The sequence below is a fragment of the Thalassophryne amazonica genome, chromosome 15 (genome assembly GCF_902500255.1).
Source record: "Thalassophryne amazonica chromosome 15, fThaAma1.1, whole genome shotgun sequence".
In the NCBI taxonomy this organism is placed as follows: domain Eukaryota; kingdom Metazoa; phylum Chordata; class Actinopteri; order Batrachoidiformes; family Batrachoididae; genus Thalassophryne; species Thalassophryne amazonica.
Window position 1 is genome coordinate 22,662,756 of NC_047117.1, and position 20,238 is coordinate 22,682,993.

At 45.0% G+C, this 20,238-nt stretch overlaps 1 protein-coding gene across 1 annotated transcript in view; it reads left to right on the forward strand.

The window, feature by feature from the left end:
- Nucleotides 1-14,016: 14,016 nt before the first annotated feature.
- The window catches only part of frem3 (Fras1 related extracellular matrix 3), a 58,194-nt gene continuing 51,972 nt past the window's right edge, over nucleotides 14,017-20,238 (forward strand). Inside the window, exon 1 of the mRNA XM_034189319.1 lies at nucleotides 14,017-19,163. Within this exon, the coding sequence (XP_034045210.1) occupies nucleotides 14,138-19,163 (5,026 nt within the window). The 5' untranslated portion in view covers nucleotides 14,017-14,137. The remainder of the gene's footprint in view (nucleotides 19,164-20,238) is intronic.

The following is a 20,238-nucleotide window of genomic DNA, read 5'->3' on the forward strand; positions in this document are numbered from 1 at the left end:
CTCCGTAACAAACACATTTTGTCAGTTATTACGGTGCTTTTTTCTCTTTTTAAAAAAAAATATGTTTATCTCCTTGTTGATTTTAGGCATTTTTTCCTGTTATAAGACAGTGATTGCAGCACAATGGTTAAGTTTCCGTCTGGTAATCTGAGTTTTTGTAAACTGCAGGTTCGAATCCCGTGAGCGGCATTTATTTTTTATTTTACCAGGGTTATTTAACTGCAGGGTTCTGTATTGCGTCCCCTTTTATTAATTATTTATATCAACCCAGTGATTTTCACTAATTATACAGCTGGTTGTTTTTTTATTTTCAGCAGCGCAATGTGGTGCAACACATTCCAGTTGCTCGCACTGTGTTCGTGCACGCACACGAGCATGCATGAAACCGTCACCAGTGTGTCGTGCACACCTGTGCGACCGTGCGTCCCTCACGACAGCAGGTGGATGGTTCATGGTTCCATATTTCGTGTATGGTTCTGAGATTTTCTTCCTGTTTCTGCATCTTTCGTGTTATGTGTGAAGGGGCCCTTAGGTTTGCATTATTTTTATAGCATCTTTGCGTTACATTTTTTAACTGCTAAGATTTTTTTTTTTTTTTTTTGCACAACACTGCTTACATAAAAGTTTCTAAGTTAAATTATTGATTACCATTGATTAACTGATCCTAACCTGTTTTTACCTGCTGCAGCTTTTAGCATTTGTATAAATAGAATAAGCAGGGATCAATCAAAGGGATCTTGTCTGAACTGACCAGGAGAGCAAGTGTCAGCTCGGCTAATAGATAATGTGCAGGTGACGCCACGGATCATGTGATATGTGCTTACGCAGTCATATTGGATGGCAACTTCCGCATTGCATGAACGGCAAATAATTTCATGTTATGCTTAGCAGGTGTGCCCTGTTGCTTTTTACGCCTGTTTACACAAATTATACCAAACTGGTGTTTCATTGCTGTGCATAGGATTACACAAGCCGTGATTGATTGATTGATTGATTTTCCTGATAAAGAGAGGTGTGAAAAGTGACCATTTTAAAGTTCGCTGTTGCGTCTTTATGCAGTTTTTCTGGATTATGCTTTTTCTGAATTAATTTGTCCCTCAATGAGCTCTTTCTACAATTACCATCCTCCAAACCAAAGGTAATGTGTTCAATTTCCTCCATGAACTGTGGGTCATTTGCACATCATTTTCTGACTTTGTGTTGTGAAGTTGGTCATATTTTCTGGCTTTTCTGCCAAACGTATTTGATCCATGATCGAAATGTAATCGTGTGCGCACTGCAAAAACTTTTAAAATATGATGAGAGAAGAAGGAGTAAAAATGTGTAAAAAAAAGTGATAAATCACAGCCTTTTGCGGTGTCTGATTTAGGAGGTGCACATCAGACTGCGGATCCCGTGTCTGAGCACGGTTAAAAAAAAAAAAAAAAAACGGCTGGGCTTTTAATCAGGGAAATACAGCACCCACTTTCCTCGAATCGGTGAGTGTCAGGGCTGTACTTTAATGATGGTTTAGGCGAGTTTTACTGTAATTACGCTTGCTTTTATTACCGAGATGTCATCAGTAACCCAACTGATGACCACATTCTGCACCCAGCCGCGAACAAGCTGTACGCATCCAAACATTTATAAGTCTTCAGGGCTTCTCCTATGTAGGGTGATGGAGTGTTGATAAAGTCGTTGAAAATGTCTGAATACCGCATGTCTGGCTTCTGTTTAGAATCGATAAAACTGGTTAACTTCTCGAAGGAAATATTGTAGGGATCCACGTTGATTCTCTGTATTTTCTCTAAGTACCTCTTCTGATGTTCAGGATTGAGCACTTTAGCTATATCGGACACATTAGCTTAGCTGTCCACCGATGATCCAGTGTCAGTCATACTGTGGTGTACACGGAGCTTGCCATCCAGTATGGCTGCGTACACAAAATCGCATGTTGCGTGTGACATCAGTGCACTTTGTGTATAACTTAGCTTCCAGAAAGCTTTAGAAGAGTCACCAGGCAAAGCTGAGTTTTCCACAATGGCTCCTCTTTATTGATGATTAAAAAACAAAACAAATAATTGGTAAAGGAACACCAGGCAAGCAAATACAGGTCCATACATGAACAAGGCTACAGTGATCCATTAACATAGCGCATGTCTTCAAACTGGTCACAGTTACAATGTTTAAATGTAGAATTTCAGCATTATGTGTTTTTTCACATTCATTGTACAAGGCAATATATTTCTATATATCATAGTTTTATAAATAAAAACAATAACAATAGAAAATTATGACCATAAACGCTTAAATATATATAATACTTAATTGGATGCGTATTAATTAGGATGCCATTGTTATTTTGTACTGCTCTGTACTGTTTCTGTCTTTCTAATTTGCTGATGTTGTATGACCTTGAAATATATATATATATAAATATGTTATACATAATAAATAAATATTGAATTTTAATAAATTATTGTGGTCTAACTGTTTCATTACAGACAGTGCATACCTTCACCTAGGCTACGTAGTCTCCTTTAGTCTAAATTAAACACATCTTTTATCCAGATCACTTTGATTGTTGATCTTAGTTTATGAGCCTTGATCCTAATCTCTGACCTTTAACCCTGTTTGCTTATCAGTCCTTCCTACTTTAGGTCCTATAGTTACATCTCTCAGTTACAGTTACTCTTAAGTGATCCAGTTTCTTGTACTCAGCCAAAAATCAAACAGCCATTCACAGAGGAACAACTACTTGTTGTTTCTATAGTTACAACAAGTAACTATTCTTGTTATAACTTGTTGTAACTTCTTGTTGTAACTATTCTTGTTATAGTTCTATAGTTAAGATTTTCCTTTATTACAATGTCTTGGGACAAAATGTTTGTTTTTTTTTCCTTCATGACATCATCAAGCAACATTTTTCTTTGTGATGTCATAAGGCAAAACATTTTAGACAGGCAGGCACTAAAACAGTAAACACTGTATTGTACATTTCTGTAGCCATCCTTCTCTTTCTGGCACTGTTGTGTTTAAATGCAACTACAATATGTAGTGAGCTCATTATTGACACTAATAAATCATTAAAGTGGAAAAGGATCCAAATTAGTGTCAATAGGATCATGGCTCAATCTGCTGTTTGGCAAAGCTCACCATTAAAGGAACAGTGTATATTTAGAACTGCATTCATTTTCATTTCAGGAGGCATATAACATATTTATATTTTTCCATCTACAGAGAAGTGTTACCCAGTTTTTGGGTGGGATCCAGCAGCTATATCCAGCCTGCAAGTGATAGCAGCAGTCTATATCAATCTGTGAGCAGGATGCTTTAATCCGCCGTTAACCAAATGAAACGTTGCACTGAGTTAGTGGTGCAGCAGTGGCAATGAGAGTGGCTCTAAAATTTGTGCCTGGACCTCTCAAACCCAACCGCAGTCATGGACACCCTGCACCAAATCACCCAGTGCAGCAGAACACAAACCTCTTCCTGCTCACACCCTCGGAACTGGATCCAAAAGTCTCAGGTCTCAGTGTCCTCTATTTATACACAATATATATTTACAACGGGCTGAATGATTAGAATACTAGTGCATAGTGTGAGAGGATTTAGGGGCTGTCCTCCTCAGCTATTCTAAGGGGACAAGGTGTTTATCAGGGCGGGTTCGGTAAGAAAACAGACTCTGAAGTAGAGACTTGTTCTGTAGGTACACCTTCAAAACCAGGCAGCCTCATGGTCAATGACACACAGACCTTGACAAAGTGTACAGCCTTGCCCAGAAACAAAGTGATAAATGTGAAGAAAACAACCTACTTTACATTTTGCCTAGATAGTGCTTATGTGCCATAAAATGCACACGTTTTCCGCCTTCAGTCAAGATTCATCACCAGGGGCTGCCAATTTTTGTTGTTGGAATTTCATCCTGAGGTCACTGGGGATTCTCCAAACATCATCTTACTTGCCGTACAAGGAATAGTTGCAGCTACATTTGAATATAATATCATCTAAAAATTTAGGTGTAGAGCCAAACCTAACACTGTGTTCTTTCTCTTTCATTGTAACATACTATGTTGATTTAAATGAAGGTGCAATTGGTGTCAACTCACCAGTACAGAAGAACTCAACAGCCAAGTGCTACACGGGCATACCTTTGGCCTTTTCCAGTTCCTAAAAGCAACAAATGACGTTAAAAGATATGATAAAGATGCAATAAAGTAATTTGTAAAGAACAAATAACTTGGACATTACGTATAGGAATACTAATCTATATAGATATGGCAACTGATCTTGTTTTGTTCAGCATCACCTCCCTCTGTTTTACAGCTACAATCGGCATTTATTCCAAGTAGCAAGACCTGTTGAAGGTCAAGGTCCTTGGGACCGTTAGTAGCACTGGGGTGTGAGTGAAGAATACTGTATACTGTCCATACTAATAATACAGATTCAAAAGTGAGCTCCCATGTAGCGGTGTAACCACGCCATTAGACTGCCCTAAAACCAGCACAAATTTGTTTGTGCATAGAGTGGAGTATCTAAAAACTACAGGTATGAACTAAATTGAAATTCTATGGATAAACTAATGACATAAACATTAAATATGAAGGGTACTAAGCCCATGAGGTGGTGCGGGGATCCCCTTCTCCCATTTTGCTAGTGTATAAGACATAGCAATTTGGGCCCGTGTGACATCAGATCAATATTCCATTGATGGTATCCTCGCATCTGGAGTAACCAAACCAGTCAATGGTTGTGCACAGCACAAAGTACCACCTAGTTTAAAAAAAAATATCTCCTCTATCTGTATGTGCCTCTATCTTGACATCTTACCCAAACAACTAATTTCAACAAAATACATTTGTGTCTATTTGAGACATCCTAAGCTGGCAATGATTGATAATTACATCTGAAAGAAAGAAAGTAAACCCCATCTTCTCCCTGGGTGGCTGTTTCAAACACAGAGATTGGATCCACTTAAATTTTCCTCTCTATCCATCATGAGATCATTAGAGCCTGCTGTCATCAAAAGGTGATCCCTGGAGGAAGAACTGATCCCAGGCACCAGGTCCTCGCTTGGCCCAGTTTGTGTCTCTATTTTCCTCAAACCTTGTTAAAGTCATTCCTCCAACAATGAGGATTCATCACTAAATTGGATTGCTGTATGAGTTGGATTCATTATTTGACTTCAAAATGAGACCCCTAATGCCATGAAGGTTGTTTCATATTTTACAACATGATGTAGGATTCAATGTCAGCATGATATGAAGCCAAACATCAGTTTTGACTTACGGCTTTCTGCAGCACACTTTTTCACCGTGGGAAGAATGTGAATGAAATCCAGGAGTAACTGTATATAAACAGCTTGGTGTGTTTGTTTCTATAGATACACTGGGTGGTGTGTGCCTTCTTTTTTTATTCTTGGCTGGTCGGGTGAAAAGGGTGAAGGATTTATTTAGACGATGCAATGAAAAGTATGATACAGAAAGGATATATATGGCATGTTTGCTATTCAGCCTATGCTCGAGAGGTTGCAGAGTGCCTCACGGTATTAGCGTGTCCGATAAACAGATGAACCTTTCCGCATTAGAATTTTCACTGTTAAAGATAAACAAATGTATTTTCACTTATGTATAACTTCAAAATATCCACTTCAATTTAACTAAGTTACAAAAATATATACAACCCCTGGCAAAAATTATGGAATCACTGGCCTTGGAGGATGTTCATTCAGTTGTTTAATTTTGTAGAAAAAAAGCAGATCACAGACATGACACAAAACTAAAGTCATTTCAAAGGGCAACTTTCTGGCTTTAAGAAACACTATAAGAAATTAGGAAAAAAAATTATGTCAGTCAGTAACGGTTACTTTTTTAGACCAAGCAGAGGGAAAAAAAATATGGAATCACTCAATTCTGAGGAATAAATTATGGAATCACCCTGTAAATTATCATCCCCAAAACTAACACCTGCATCAAATCAGATCTGCTCGTTAGTCTGCATCTAAAAAGGAGTGATCACACCTTGGAGAGGTGTTGCACCAAGTGGACTGACATGAATCATGGCTCCAACACGAGAGATGTCAATTGAAACAAAGGAGAGGATTATCAAATTCTTAAAAGAGGGTAAATCATCACGCAATGTTGCAAAAGATGTTGGTTGTTCACAGTCAGTTGTGTCTAAACTCTGGACCAAATACAAACAACATGGGAAGGTTGTTAAAGGCAAAAATACTGGTAGACCAAGGAAGACATCAAAGCCTCAAGACAGAAAACTTAAAGCAATATGTCTCAAAAATCGAAAATGCACAACAAAACAAATGAGGAATGAATGGGAGGAAACTGGAGTCAACGTCTGTGACCGAACTGTAAGAAACCGCCTAAAGGAAATGGGATTTACATACAGAAAAGCTAAACGAAAGGCATCATTAACACCTAAACAGAAAAAAACAAGGTTACAATGGGCTAAGGACAAGCAATCGTGGATTGTGGATGACTGGATGAAAGTCATATTCAGTGATGAATCTCGAATCTGCATTGGGCAAGGTGATGATGCTGTAACTTTTGTTTGGTGCCGTTCCAATGAGATTCATAAAGATGACTGCCTGAAGAGAACATGTAAATTTCCACAGTCATTGATGATATGGGGCTGCATGTCAGGTAAAGGCACTGGGGAGATGGCTGTCATTACATCATCAATAAATGCACACGTTTACGTTGATATTTTGGACACTTTTCTTATCCCATCAATTGGAAGGATGTTTGGGGGTGATGAAATCATTTCTCAAGATGATAATGCATCTTGCCATAGAGCAAAAACTGTGAAAACATTCCTTGCAAAAAGACGCATAGGGTCAATGTCATGGTCTGCAAATAGTCTGGATCTTAATCCAATTGAAAATCTTTGGTGGAAGTTGAAGAAAATGGTCCATGACAAGACTTCAACCTGCAAAGCTGATCTGGCAACAGCAATCAGAGAAAGTTGGAGCCAGATTGATGAAGAGTACTGTTTGTGTTGGGAAAGTGTAGTGACACGGACCCACAACAGGGGGCGTAAATGAACGGACAATGGAAGGAGTCAAATTATAACACTTTACTGTTGTGAACGTCACAACCAAACACAGCAGATTCAGAATGTGCAACAGTCAATTAATAAAGGTGTCGTGTGGGCAGGCTCGACGATAGGAGACGCCCGTCTGGAAACGAACCGGAACCACACGATTTCCACCGCCACCTGAACCCGAGGAATACTGGAGCCGCCAAGTCCCGGAGTCCCCAGGTGGCCACCTTCCCGGCGTGTCAGATCTGGTACTGCTGGCAGAAAGCAAAAGACAGTCAAAGGGTGGGTGTGTGAACACCCAGTAACAATGGTGGGAATGCCACCTCCACCTCTCACTCAACACGTTGCAGCGGTCTCAGATGAAAAGGAGCGCCGTCTTGCACAGCCTCCGCAAAAAACGACCGGTTCTCCTGCAAACACTCACAATAACAGATTTATAAATCTCACAAAAGGGCTGAGAGTATTACCTCCAGATGAAGATGATATCTCGGCAATTTGGTGGAGGTGTCTTCCTGCTTTTATACCAGATGTGTTGATTAGTGACAGCTGTCATGGATGATGGATGACAGCTGTCACCACGGCTTGTTCCTGAGGCGGCAGCGCCCTCTCGTGCCTGAAGCCCGCACTTCAGGCAGGGCGCCTTCTGGTGGTGGACCAGCAGTACCTCCTCTTCAGCGGCCCACACAACAGGACCCCCCCCTCAACGGGCGCCTCCTGGCGCCCGACCAGGCTTGTCCGGGTGGCGACGATAGAAATCGGCCAGGAGGGCCGGGTCCAGGATGAAGCTCCTCTTCACCCAGGAGCGTTCTTCGGGTCCATACCCCTCCCAGTCCACCAAATACTGGAAACCCCGGCCCATTCGACGGACGTCCAAGAGCCGGCGAACTGTCCAAGCCGGCTCCCCGTCGATAATACGGGCAGGAGGGGGCGCTGGACCGGGTGCACAGAGGGGCGAGGTGTGATGTGGTTTTATCCTGGAGACATGAAAGACCGGATGGATCCGCAGTGAGGCCGGGAGTTGGAGCCTCACTGCGGTAGGACTGAGGACCTTGAGGATGGGGAAGGGTCCAATGAATCGGTCCTTCAACTTGGGGGACTCGACCTGGAGTGGAATGTCCTTGGTGGAAAGCCACACCTCCTGCCCGGGCTGGTAAGTAGGGGCCGGGGACCGTCGACGGTCTGCATGGGCTTTAGCCCTCGTCCGGGCCCTCAACAAGGCCGAACGGGCGGTGCGCCACACCCGACGGCATCTCCGCAGGTGGGCCTGGACCGAGGGCACACCGACCTCTCCCTCCACCAAAGGAAACAAAGGGGGCTGGTACCCCAGACACACCTCGAACGGGGAGAGGCCGTTGGCTGTTATGAGCGTACTCGATCCAGGCCAGATGTTCACTCCAAGCTGTCGGGTGTGCGGAGGTCGTGCACCTGAGGGCCTGCTCCAACTCCTGGTTGGCCCGTTCGACCTGTCCGTTAGTTTGCGGGTGATACCCAGACGAGAGGCTTACAGTGGCCCCCAGTTCCCGGCAGAAACTCCTCCACACCTGCGAGGAGAACTGGGGACCGCGATCCGAAACGATGTCTGTTGGTATCCCATGCAGCCGGACAACATGGTGGACGAGGAGATCTGCCGTCTCCTGGGCCGACGGGAGCTTCGGGAGGGCCACGAAGTGGGCCGCCTTGGAGAAACGGTCCACTATCGTGAGTATGGTGGTGTGTCCCCGGGACGGCGGGAGGCCCGTGACAAAATCCAGACCGATGTGGGACCAGGGGCGGTGAGGCACAGGAAGTGGCTGTAGAAGTCCATGTGCCTTCTGGTGGTCAGCCTTGCCCCTGGCGCAGGTGGTGCAGGCCTGGATGTAAGCCCGGACATCAGTCTCCAGGGACGCCCACCAGAAGCGCTGCCGGACTACTGCCACGGTCCTACGCACCCCTGGGTGGCAGGAGAGCTTGGACCCGTGACAGAAGTCCAGAATGGCAGCTCTGGCTTCTGGTGGGACGTATAGTCTGTTCTTCGGCCCTGTTCCGGGATCCGGGCTCCGTGCCAGGGCCTCCCGGACGGTCTTCTCCACGTCCCAGGTCAGAGCAGCCACGATAGTGGACTCCGGGAGAATGGGTTCCGGTGGATCCGACAGCTCGGTCTTGACTTCCTGTTCATGCACCCGGGACAGGGCATCCAATCTTTGGTTTTTGGTCCCGGGGCGGTAGGTGATCCAGAAGTCAAAACGGCCGAAAAACAGTGACCAGCGGGCTTGCCTGGGGTTCAGTCGCTTGGCGGTCCTGATATACTCCAGGTTCCGGTGGTCAGTGAAAACCGTGAAAGGCACTGACGCTCCCTCCAGCAGGTGTCTCCACTCCTCAAGGGCCTCTTTCACCGCAAGGAGCTCTCGATTGCCCACGTCATAGTTCCGCTCTGCTGGGGTCAACCTGCGGGAAAAATAAGCACACGGGTGAAGAACCTTATCGGTTTCTCCGCTCTGGGATAGCACGGCTCCTATCCCTGAGACAGAGGCGTCCACTTCAACCACAAACTGGCGACCAGGATCGGGCTGCACCAAGACCGGTGCAGTCGAGAACCGGCGTTTCAACTCCCTAAACGCGGCTTCGCACCGATCCGACCAGGTGAAGGGAACTTTTGGTGAGGTCAGGGCCGTCAGGGGGCTAACAACCTGACTATACCCCTTAATGAACCTCCTGTAGAAATTTGCGAAGCCAAGGAACTGTTGCAGCTTCCTACGGCTTGTAGGTTGGGGCCAGTCTCTCACCACTGCGACCTTGGCCAGATCCGGGGCGACGGAGTTGGAGGAGATGATAAACCCCAGGAAGGACAAAGAAGTGCGGTGAAACTCACACTTCTCGCCCTTCACAAACAACCGGTTCTCCAACAACCGCTGCAGGACCTGACGTACATGCCGTACATGGGTCTCAGGGTCCGGAGAAAAGATGAGTATATCATCCAGATATACGAAGACAAATCGGTGCAGGAAGTCCCGCAAGACGTCATGAACCAAAGCTTGGAACGTCGCGGGGGCGTTGGTGAGGCCGAACGGCATGACCGGGTACTCAAAATGACCTAACGGGGTGTTAAATGCCGTCTTCCATTCGTCTCCCTTCCGGATCCGAACTAGGTGGTATGCGTTCCTAAGATCCAACTTTGTGAAGATTTTGGCTCCATGCAGGGGGGTGAACACTGAATCCAACAAAGGCAACGGGTATCGGTTGCGAACCGTGATCTCGTTCAGCCCCCGATAATCAATGCATGGACGAAGACCGCCATCTTTTTTGCCCACAAAAAAGAAACCTGCTCCCATCGGAGAGGTGGAGTTACGGATCAGCCCGGCAGCTAAGGAGTCCCGGATGTAGGTCTCCATTGATTCGCGCTCAGGTCGGGAGAGGTTGTACAGCCTGCTGGACGGGAACTCCACGCCTGGCAACAAATCGATGGCACAATCATACGGACGGTGCGGGGGAAGAGTAAGTGCCCGATCCTTGCTAAAAACGTCAGCAAGATCGTGGTACTCAACCGGCACCGCCGACAGATTGGGGGGAACTTGGACCTGCTCCTTAGCCTGGGAACCGGGAGGAACCGAGGATCCCAAACACATCCGATGGCAGGTTTCGCTCCTCTGTACCACCACCCCAGACGGCCAATCAATCCGGGGATTGTGTTTCAACATCCAGGGGAACCCCAGAATCACACGGGAGGTAGAAGGAGTCACAAAAAACTCAATCTCCTCCCTATGATTCCCTGACACTACCAGAGTTACTGGTGGTGTCTTGTGTGTGAGTAAAGGGAGTAGGGTGCCATCTAGTGCTCGCACCTGCAATGGTGTAGGTAGCGCCACCAGAGGGAGCCCTACCTCCCTGGCCCATCTGCTGTCTAACAGATTCCCTTCTGACCCTGTGTCTACCAGTGCTGGGGCCTGAAGGGTTAAATCCCCACTAAGGATTGTAACTGGGAGTCATGCGGCAATATGTGTGTGTCCCACGTGAATTTTTTGGCCCACCCTAAGCCCAGTCTCTAGGGGCGGGCGTTGGTGTTTAACCGTTCGGGGCAATCGCTCAATTGATGCTCCATTGAGCCACAAGCAAAACACGCCCCGCGTGGAAACCTCCTCTGTCTATTAGGTGGTCTAAATGTGGCCCTGCTCGTGTCCATAGCTTCGTCAGCAGGGGGAGCTGTCGCCCCACGGGACGTAGAGGCCAGGGAGCGTGGGAAGGGCGGACCTTTCTCGGGCCCGGAAGGAAGAGGGACGGCGCGCGCCCGGCCACGTCCTTCGTCTCGTTCCCGACGGCGTTCCTCCAACTGATTTTCTAACCATATAACGAGATCAATAAGCCCATCTAATTCCCACGGTTCATCCTTGGCCACTAGGTGCTCCTTTAGGACTGACGACAGTCCGTTTACAAAGGCGGCGCGGAGCGCAGCGTTATTCCAGCCGGACCTCGCAGCCACGATGCGGAAGTCGACTGCATAAGCGGCTGCGCTCCGGCGTCCCTGTCTCATCGACAGCAGCACGGTTGAAGCGGTCTCTCCCCTGTTAGGGTGATCAAACACAGTTCTGAACTCCCTCACAAACCCAGTGTATGTGTGAAGGAGCCGTGAATTTTGCTCCCAAAGCGCCGTAGCCCAAGCGCGTGCCTCTCCCCGAAGCAGAGTGATCACATAAGCTATTTTGCTTGCGTCTGACGCGTACATGACGGGACGTTGTGCGAAGACGAGCGAACACTGCATAAGAAAGTCCGCGCACGTCTCCACACAACCTCCGTACGGCTCAGGAGGGCTTATGTATGCTTCAGGGGATGGTGGGAGGGGTTGTTGGACCACCACTGGAACATTAATATCTAGCACAGGATCGACAGGAGGAGGAGCTGCAGCAGCGCCCTGAGCGCTCGCCGCCATTTGCGCGGAGAGAGCCTCCACCCTGCGGTTCAGGAGGATGTTTTGCTCGGCTATTTGATCCATTCGAGCCGTAAAGGCGGTGAGAATATGCTGTAGCTCACCAATCACGCCTCCTGCAGATGCCTGCGCTCCCTGCTCTCCCATTGGTTGTTCAACAGCCTGGTGACGCCCCTCGGAGTCCATGACGCTGGCCGAGATATCCTGTTGGGAAAGTGTAGTGACACGGACCCACAACAGGGGGCGTAAATGAACAGACAATGGAAGGAGTCAAATTATAACACTTTACTGTTGTGAACGTCACAACCAAACACAGCAGATTCAGAATATGCAACAGTCAATTAATAAAGGTGTCGTGTGGGCAGGCTCAACGATAGGAGACGCCCGTCTGGAAACGAACCGGAACCACACGATTTCCACCGCCACCTGAACCCGAGGAATACTGGAGCTGCCAAGTCCCGGAGTCCCCAGGTGGCCACCTTCCCGGCGTGTCGGATCTGGTACTGCTGGCAGAAAGCAAAAGACAGTCAAAGGGTGGGTGTGTGAACACCCAGTAACAATGGTGGGAATGCCACCTCCACCTCTCACTCAACACGTTGCAGCGGTCTCAGATGAAAAGGAGCGCGGTCTTGCACAGCCTCCGCAAAAAACGACCGGTTCTCCTGCAAACACTCACAATAACAGATTTATAAATCTCACAAAAGGGCTGAGAGTATTACCTCCAGATGAAGATGATATCTCGGCAGTTTGGTGGAGGCGTCTTCCTGCTTTTATACCAGATGTGTTGATTAGTGACAGCTGTCACGGATGATGGGTGACAGCTGTCACCACGGCTTGTTCCTGAGGCGGCAGCGCCCTCTCGTGCCTGAAGCCCGCACTTCAGGCAGGGCGCCTTCTGGTGGTGGGCCAGCAGTACCTCCTCTTCAGCGGCCCACACAACAGTTTGTCACTCATTAAGTCCATGCGTCAGAGACTGCAAGCTGTTATAAAAGCCAGAGGTGGTGCAACAAAATACTAATGATGTGTTGGAGCGTTCTTTTGTTTTTCATGATTCCATCATTTTTTCCTCAGAATTGAGTGATTCCCTATTTTTTTCCCCTCTGCTTGGTCTAAAAAAGTAACCATTACTGACTGCCACAATTTTTTTTCCTGATTTCTTATAGTGTTTCTTAAAGCCAGAAAGTTGCCATTTGAAATGACTTTAGTTTTGTGTCATGTCTGTGATCTGCTTTTTTTCTACAAAATTAAACAACTGAATGAACATCCTCCGAGGCCGGTGATTCCATAATTTTTGCCAGGGGTTGTATATAGAAAAAATACATGTCAATTTACAGCTGAGTGGACTGAGAGGAAGCATCTGAAGTTTCTTGTCTGGGGACAAAGAGAGGGAGTCTGACCAAGAAGTGGTCCCAGGTATACATATTGGTAACACAACTCCTTATCTCACTGAGCTATCTGATCAGTGAAGTGCTGATCAATATCTACCATCAACTTGTCATGCCCATACTTTACGATCGTTCAACTTAGGACTAATGGCCACAGTGTAGATCTGTTTAGAACTAGAAGACAAGCTAAAATACAATATTTCAAAAGTTAAATTAGTCGACATCACACAATCCCGATGCACGTTAGGTTCCAATAGTAAACTTTAGCTCTCATATTTTAATTGGTTCATTCAAAAACAAACTGTAGAGACCATGAGACATGAATAAATGTCCCTAAATGTTATGTATAATAAAATAATTAAATAAAATATTTTGATGAACTGGATTAAACATAGTGAATGCCTGTTATTTTAATAGCAGATATTCTTCTATATTAAACTAGTTAGAATCCTAACACATTTTTTTTTTCTGTGAGAGACTGCGAGTGTTGAATGAGTGACGGATGGGGGAGTACTTTCACAGTCTTGTCCAATGGCTTTTCTTAAATTAGCCATGGGGGCAGGAGGCTCCCTCTCAGCACTGACAGAAGGAGGAGCCTGAGCCCGTCACTGTCTTCTGTTTCATTATTACCTGCACAGCCGGGCAGCATTCACTGCATTTGTGCTTGTGTGTGGCTGCTTAGAAACAGAGAGAAGACACAGAGGAGTGGAAGGCCCAAACCATCAGATATTTTTCTTGATTTAATTTTTTCCCTGCTTGGAACAAAAGTCTGCTTTCTCCTGCTGATTTTAAATAAACTGGAAGGCAACTAGCAGTGAATATGGCTGGTTGTCTACAAACTTCCAAATCTTGCATAACACAGGCTTTTTTGAAATGCCTTCTTGTTCTGTTTGCACTGTGCTTCTACTTTGCCTCAGCTGGAGCAGAGCCGTTTAACCCGGCTAACCTCTATGGCTTTAGGTCCGGACCTAATGAAGACAGCATCATTGTCGCTAACAATGGGATTAGGGTACCATTTGGGAGGTCTTTGTTTCTGGACCCCATCAATGACCTGATAATAGAGGTTCAGCCTGGCGACCGCTGTCACATCACAGTTCTGGATAATGACCCACTGGCCCAGAAACCTGGAGTGTTGACCCCTAAAAAGTTCCCCTGCTTATTTGGACCAAATGAAGTCAAATATACTCATTTTGGATCTAGGAGCCCCAACAAGGATCGTGTGAAGCTACAACTCCGTTATGACTCCCACACGGACACAGTTGTCATTCCTTTCATGCTAGAAGTGGACGTGATGTTCCAGCAGCTTGAGATCCTCACTAGGAATATGCCCCTTAATGTAGAAAAGCTCAATGGTGACAGCAACACTATTGACAGAAAGGCTTTAGAATTTTCTTATGAGGATGGTGTTACACAGTGTAAGATCGCTACTCTGGCTGGTGCTGGAGGTCTTCCCAGGTATGGCACACTTTTAAACAGTCCTGCTAACGGCCAAATGATTGACTGTGATGAGTTTGTGAAGCAGGGTATACGCTACAAGCACACTGCGAAGACCAACTCACCAAACAGAGACTACATCCCAATGATGGTAGAGCTGCAGGATAATGGAGGCGCCATAATGCAAGAGCATTTTCAAATTATGGTTAGAATCAAAGAAGGTGCAGAAAACACTGCTCCAAAACCAAGCTTTGTAGCCATGATGATGATGGAGGTTGATCAGTTTGTGATGACAGCTATTACAAATGACATGCTGGCTGCCGAAGATGTTGAATCTCACCCAGATGATTTAATCTTCAACATTACTTCATCGCTCAGCCCTCAGCAGGGATATATAATCAGCACAGATGATCAAAACCTGCCCATCACCTCCTTCTATCAGAGAGATGTCAGAGATCTTAAAATAGCTTACAAACCGCCTTCAGAGGATTCAGATGTAGAGAGGATTTTCCAGATAGAGTTTGAAATTGTTGACACTGATGGTGCTGTGTCTGATCCTTTTGCTTTCATGATCGTGGTAAAACCTATGAATACCATGGCTCCTGTTGCAACAAAAAATACAGGACAACTATTGTTTGAAGGACAGTCCCGAGCTCTGTCTAGCTCCCAGAATTTAGAGATTAGTGATGAGGATAATCTAGAAGATGTACGAATCACTGTTGTTGATGGCTTGAAGCATGGAGAGTTGACCGTGTTTGGTACTCGCAGGAAGTTCTTCACACCTGCTGATCTAGATGCTGGTATTGTGGTGTACCAGCATGATGGCAGCGATACTTACAGTGATAACATCATTTTCAGAATTACTGATGGCAGTAATGAAGTGGAGTTTTTGTTCCCCATCACTATTGCTCCCACTGACGATGAGCCCCCGATTATTAATGCCAACACGGGTCTGGTGCTGTTTAAAAATGAAGTCATGCAGATTTCTCCATTCATTCTAAGTGCCACAGATATTGATTCAGAGGATTCATCCATTAAGTTTGTCTTAGAAGCGCCATATTCTACCGTAGGGGAGTTGTTGCTAAGGCAAGTGGAGCTTCCATCTGACCCCAGTCTGTGGAAGTTCAGTGAGACAGATGAAATGTTTGAGCAGGCGGTAACGGAATGGTTTCAGCAAGACATTCTTGATGGAAAGCTGTTCTACCATCATATTGGACCCCATAGCACAACCAGTGTAACTGATCATTTTGTGTTCCGGGTTCAAGATGACAATGACCCACCAAACCAATCAGACAAACACACATTCACTATCAAAATCCATCCTGTCGATGACCTTCCCCCAGAGCTTTATCCAGGTACCAACCTTCATATGACCGTCAAGGAGTATGAGCTGACATACTTCAAGAAGAAATTTCTATGTTATATTGATCTGGATTCAGATGACCGAGACCTGAAATATACCATCACTAAGCCTCCAACTGACACAGATGAGAACAACCCAGCCATCCTGGGTGCAATTGTGCTGACCGATAGCCCTGACACTATAATAACTGAGTTCACACAGGCCCAGGTGAATCACCACAAAGTTGCTTATATGCCTCCAGACCAGGAGCTGGGCATTACTCCAAAAGTGGCCCAGTTCACATTCACCGTAGAAGACACAGCTGGTAACAGAGCAGATGGTCTTTTCACCATTTTCTTGCAGCCAGTTGATAACAAACCCCCACTTATTACCAACACGGGGTTCACGGTTATGGAAAGAAGCACATATATTATCACCAAAAAAGAACTGGATGCCACAGACACAGATACTGATGATGAAAACATCATATTCACTGTAACTCAGTTTCCGATATTTGGGCAGCTACGATATTTGGGTATTGATATGTCAAATGGTGAGACGTTTGCCCTTGAAGACATAGAAAATAGCCGGCTAACTTACAGCCATGGTGGAGAAGAATCACTCAGTGACATCATCAAGCTTGATGTCAGCGATGGTTTCCATGAAGTGCCCATCACAATTAAGATTATCATAGAGCCAGTCGATGACGAGATCCCAACTATCAAGCTCCCAGAGGGCCTGCTCGGAGCCTCCATCGATGTACTGGAGAATGGAGCAACAGAAATAACAAGCAATGTCATTCAGGGCCAAGATGAAGACACAGACGACCTCATGCTAACTTTTATAGTGGAAGAACCTCCCAGGTTGGGTGAAATCCTAGTAAACGGTGCCCCTGCTGAGAGGTTCACCCAGGAAGACATCATTAACGGGGCAGTGGTATATGCTCACACATCTGGTGAAATTGGACCAGTGAAAAAGCATGACTCCTTCAACCTTACTCTTTCTGATATGTCAGATCAGTGGGTAGTTGGCGGCAACAAGGTCCAAGGTGTAACAGTTCATGTTACAATCCTTCCTGTTGACAGCATTCCACCTGTAGTCAGTGTTGGAGGGCAGTTCGTTGTCGTAGAAGGGGAGAAGAATGTCATCACTCTTGACCATATCCAGGCTGAGGACATTGACACAGACAATGATGATATCCTGTGCACAATCATTGTCCAACCAAAATCTGGATATGTGGAGAATATTTCCCCATCCACAGGCTCTGAGAAATCCAGGGCGGGAACAGCTATCACTGCCTTTAGCATTAAAGATGTTGTGCTTGGTCATATCTACTATGTCCAAAGCATCCACAAAGGGGTGGAACCTGTGGAAGATCGTTTTGCCTTCCGCTGCTCAGATGGTATTAACTTCTCTGAACGTCACTTCTTACCCATAGTCATTATTCCAACGAATGATGAGAAACCTGAGATTTTCATTCGTGAGTTTGTGGTAATGGAGGGCATGAGTCTGGTCATTGACACACCAATCTTAAATGCAGCTGATGTCGATATTCCTGGTGATGAGCTACATTTTGAGATAATCAAAAACCCCAAACATGGTACAATAGTCCAGCAACTCAGCACAGGCACCATTCCTGTGGACAGGTTTAACTTAGAACAGATCAAAGAGGCATCCAACATTGTGTATGAACACAATGATTCAGAGACAAAAGAGGACAGCTTTGAAATCAGGCTTTCAGATGGGAAGCACAAAGTGGAGCAATCAGTACTCATCATGGTCATTCCTGTTGATGATGAAACACCAAGAATGGCTATAAATGATGGTCTTGATGTTGAGATCGGAGAGACACAAGTCATCAGTAACAAAGTGTTGAAGGCCACAGATCTTGACTCTGAAGATAAACATTTGGTATATGTTGTGCGTTATGGTCCAGGCCAAGGCTACCTTCAACGTATTAGCAAGTTTGGTGATGTAATAGGCAACATCACCCTTGGAATGAACTTCACCCAGGAAGAAATTGACAATAACCTCATTCAGTATGTGCACACCGGCCAAGAGGGAATCCGTGACCTACTGAAGTTTGATGTCACGGATGGCATCAATCCCCTTATTGATCGTTACTTTTACATCAACATTGGAAGTATTGACATGGTCTTTCCAGATGTTATCAACAAAGGTGTAACACTGAAAGAAGGAGGCAAAGTAACTCTGACAACAGACCTCCTCAGCACCAGTGATATCAATAGTCCTGATGAATACCTCAGTTTTAGCATCACACGTGCCCCGAGCAGAGGACACTTAGAGAGCACTGACTACCCAGGTGTTCCCATTTCCACTTTCACCCAATTACAGCTTGCTGGCAACAAGATTTACTACATCCACACCTCTGATGATGAGATCAAAATGGACAGCTTTGAGTTTGAGGTAACAGATGGTTACAATCCCGTCTTCCGTACCTTCAGAGTGTCCATCACTGATGTTGATAATAAGAAACCTGTCTTGACTATACACAAACTGATTGTGGAAGAAGGAGAAACCAAGCTCATTACTCCATTTGAGTTGACAGCTGAGGACCGTGATACGCCAGATGATATGTTGCGCTTCATAGTCACCCAGGTGCCAGTGCATGGTCAGCTGCTTTTCAGCAATAACCAACCAATCACATCCTTTACCAAACAGGACCTAAACGAGAACCTCATCAGCTACAAGCACGATGGGACTGAGACCAATGAAGACAGCTTCTCCTTCACTGTCACAGATGGCACACATACTGATTTTTATGTCTTTCCTGACACTGTGTATGAGACACGCAAGCCCCAGATGATGACAATTCACATCAACACAGTGGACAACGGTATGCCCCAGATTGTGGTGAATAAGGCAGCTGCCTCACTTAAAGTCCTCCCCACAGGCCACATGGGCTTCCTGATCACCAGCAAGTCCCTTAGATCTGAGGATCGTGATAGCCCCCAGAAAGTTCTGAAGTACAGGGTGTCTCAGGCTCCACTACATGGCTTCATCATGAACATTGCTTTGGGCAATGACAGCATCAAGACCTTCACACAAGGTAAGCCAATGAAACACCAGAAATACACTTAATAAACTTTAAAAACCAAAATTTGTTATCATTTAATATCTTGGGAAAGATTTTCATAGATGAGGAATAGTAAGCACAGAACGAATAAAGTCTTCCCATTTAGAGTATGGAGTCAGGTCCACAAGTAAGTGGACAACAACAAATTTTGTTATTTTGCCTCAAGTCACCACCACAGCGGAATTTAAATGACACTTTCTGCAGTCACAGCCACAGAAGTTATAACTCCTTCAGAGTTGTCATGGGTACCTTGGTGGCTTCTATCACTCGTCTCATTCTGGTCACTCAGTGTTTGACAGCTTCTTACTCCAGACACAGATTTACCATGTAGTTCCATATTGTTTCTGTTTCTTAATGATTAATGTAAATGAATTCTAAGACAATAGGTGATGTGACTTATTGATGAGTTAGTACAGGCATAGGACTAGATAAGCAACTGGCTTCACCCTATTCCTTTTCAGACAGAAAATGGAATGATCATTTATGTTGCTGAATTAATTTTCTGTTTTTCTCTACATTTATTTTCTTAAAATATTAAAAATAAAGTGGAAAAAATGTATTGTTTCCATCCCCTAACATGTCTCAACAAAAACAGCTGCAAAAGTAATATTATTGCTATTAAAAATATTCCTTATTCTCTGAAAATGGGGGGGAATACAAATAGCCATAATTCCTAAATGTTTTAACACAATATTTTTGTTAATCCTCTTGAATTAAAGATGAAATCCTACACTTCAATCACATTTTGAGTGTTTCATTTCAACTCGACCATGGCAGTGTACAGAGGCAAAATTGCAAATATTGTGCACTTTCAAAATACAAAATGTTCCTGACTATGAATAATAAATGCTTAATAGCATATCTGCCCCCTAAGTAAGCAGGTAAACTTTATCAATTAAATAAATCACTGAACATCTGTAAATCTATAAAATAAAATTTAACAAATCATAAATACTTGCAATAAGTACTAATAATTTGAGACATCACTTCATACATAGAACCAGTGTTCCTAAAAGCCACTGAGCACAGTTTGACTCTTAAGGGTATT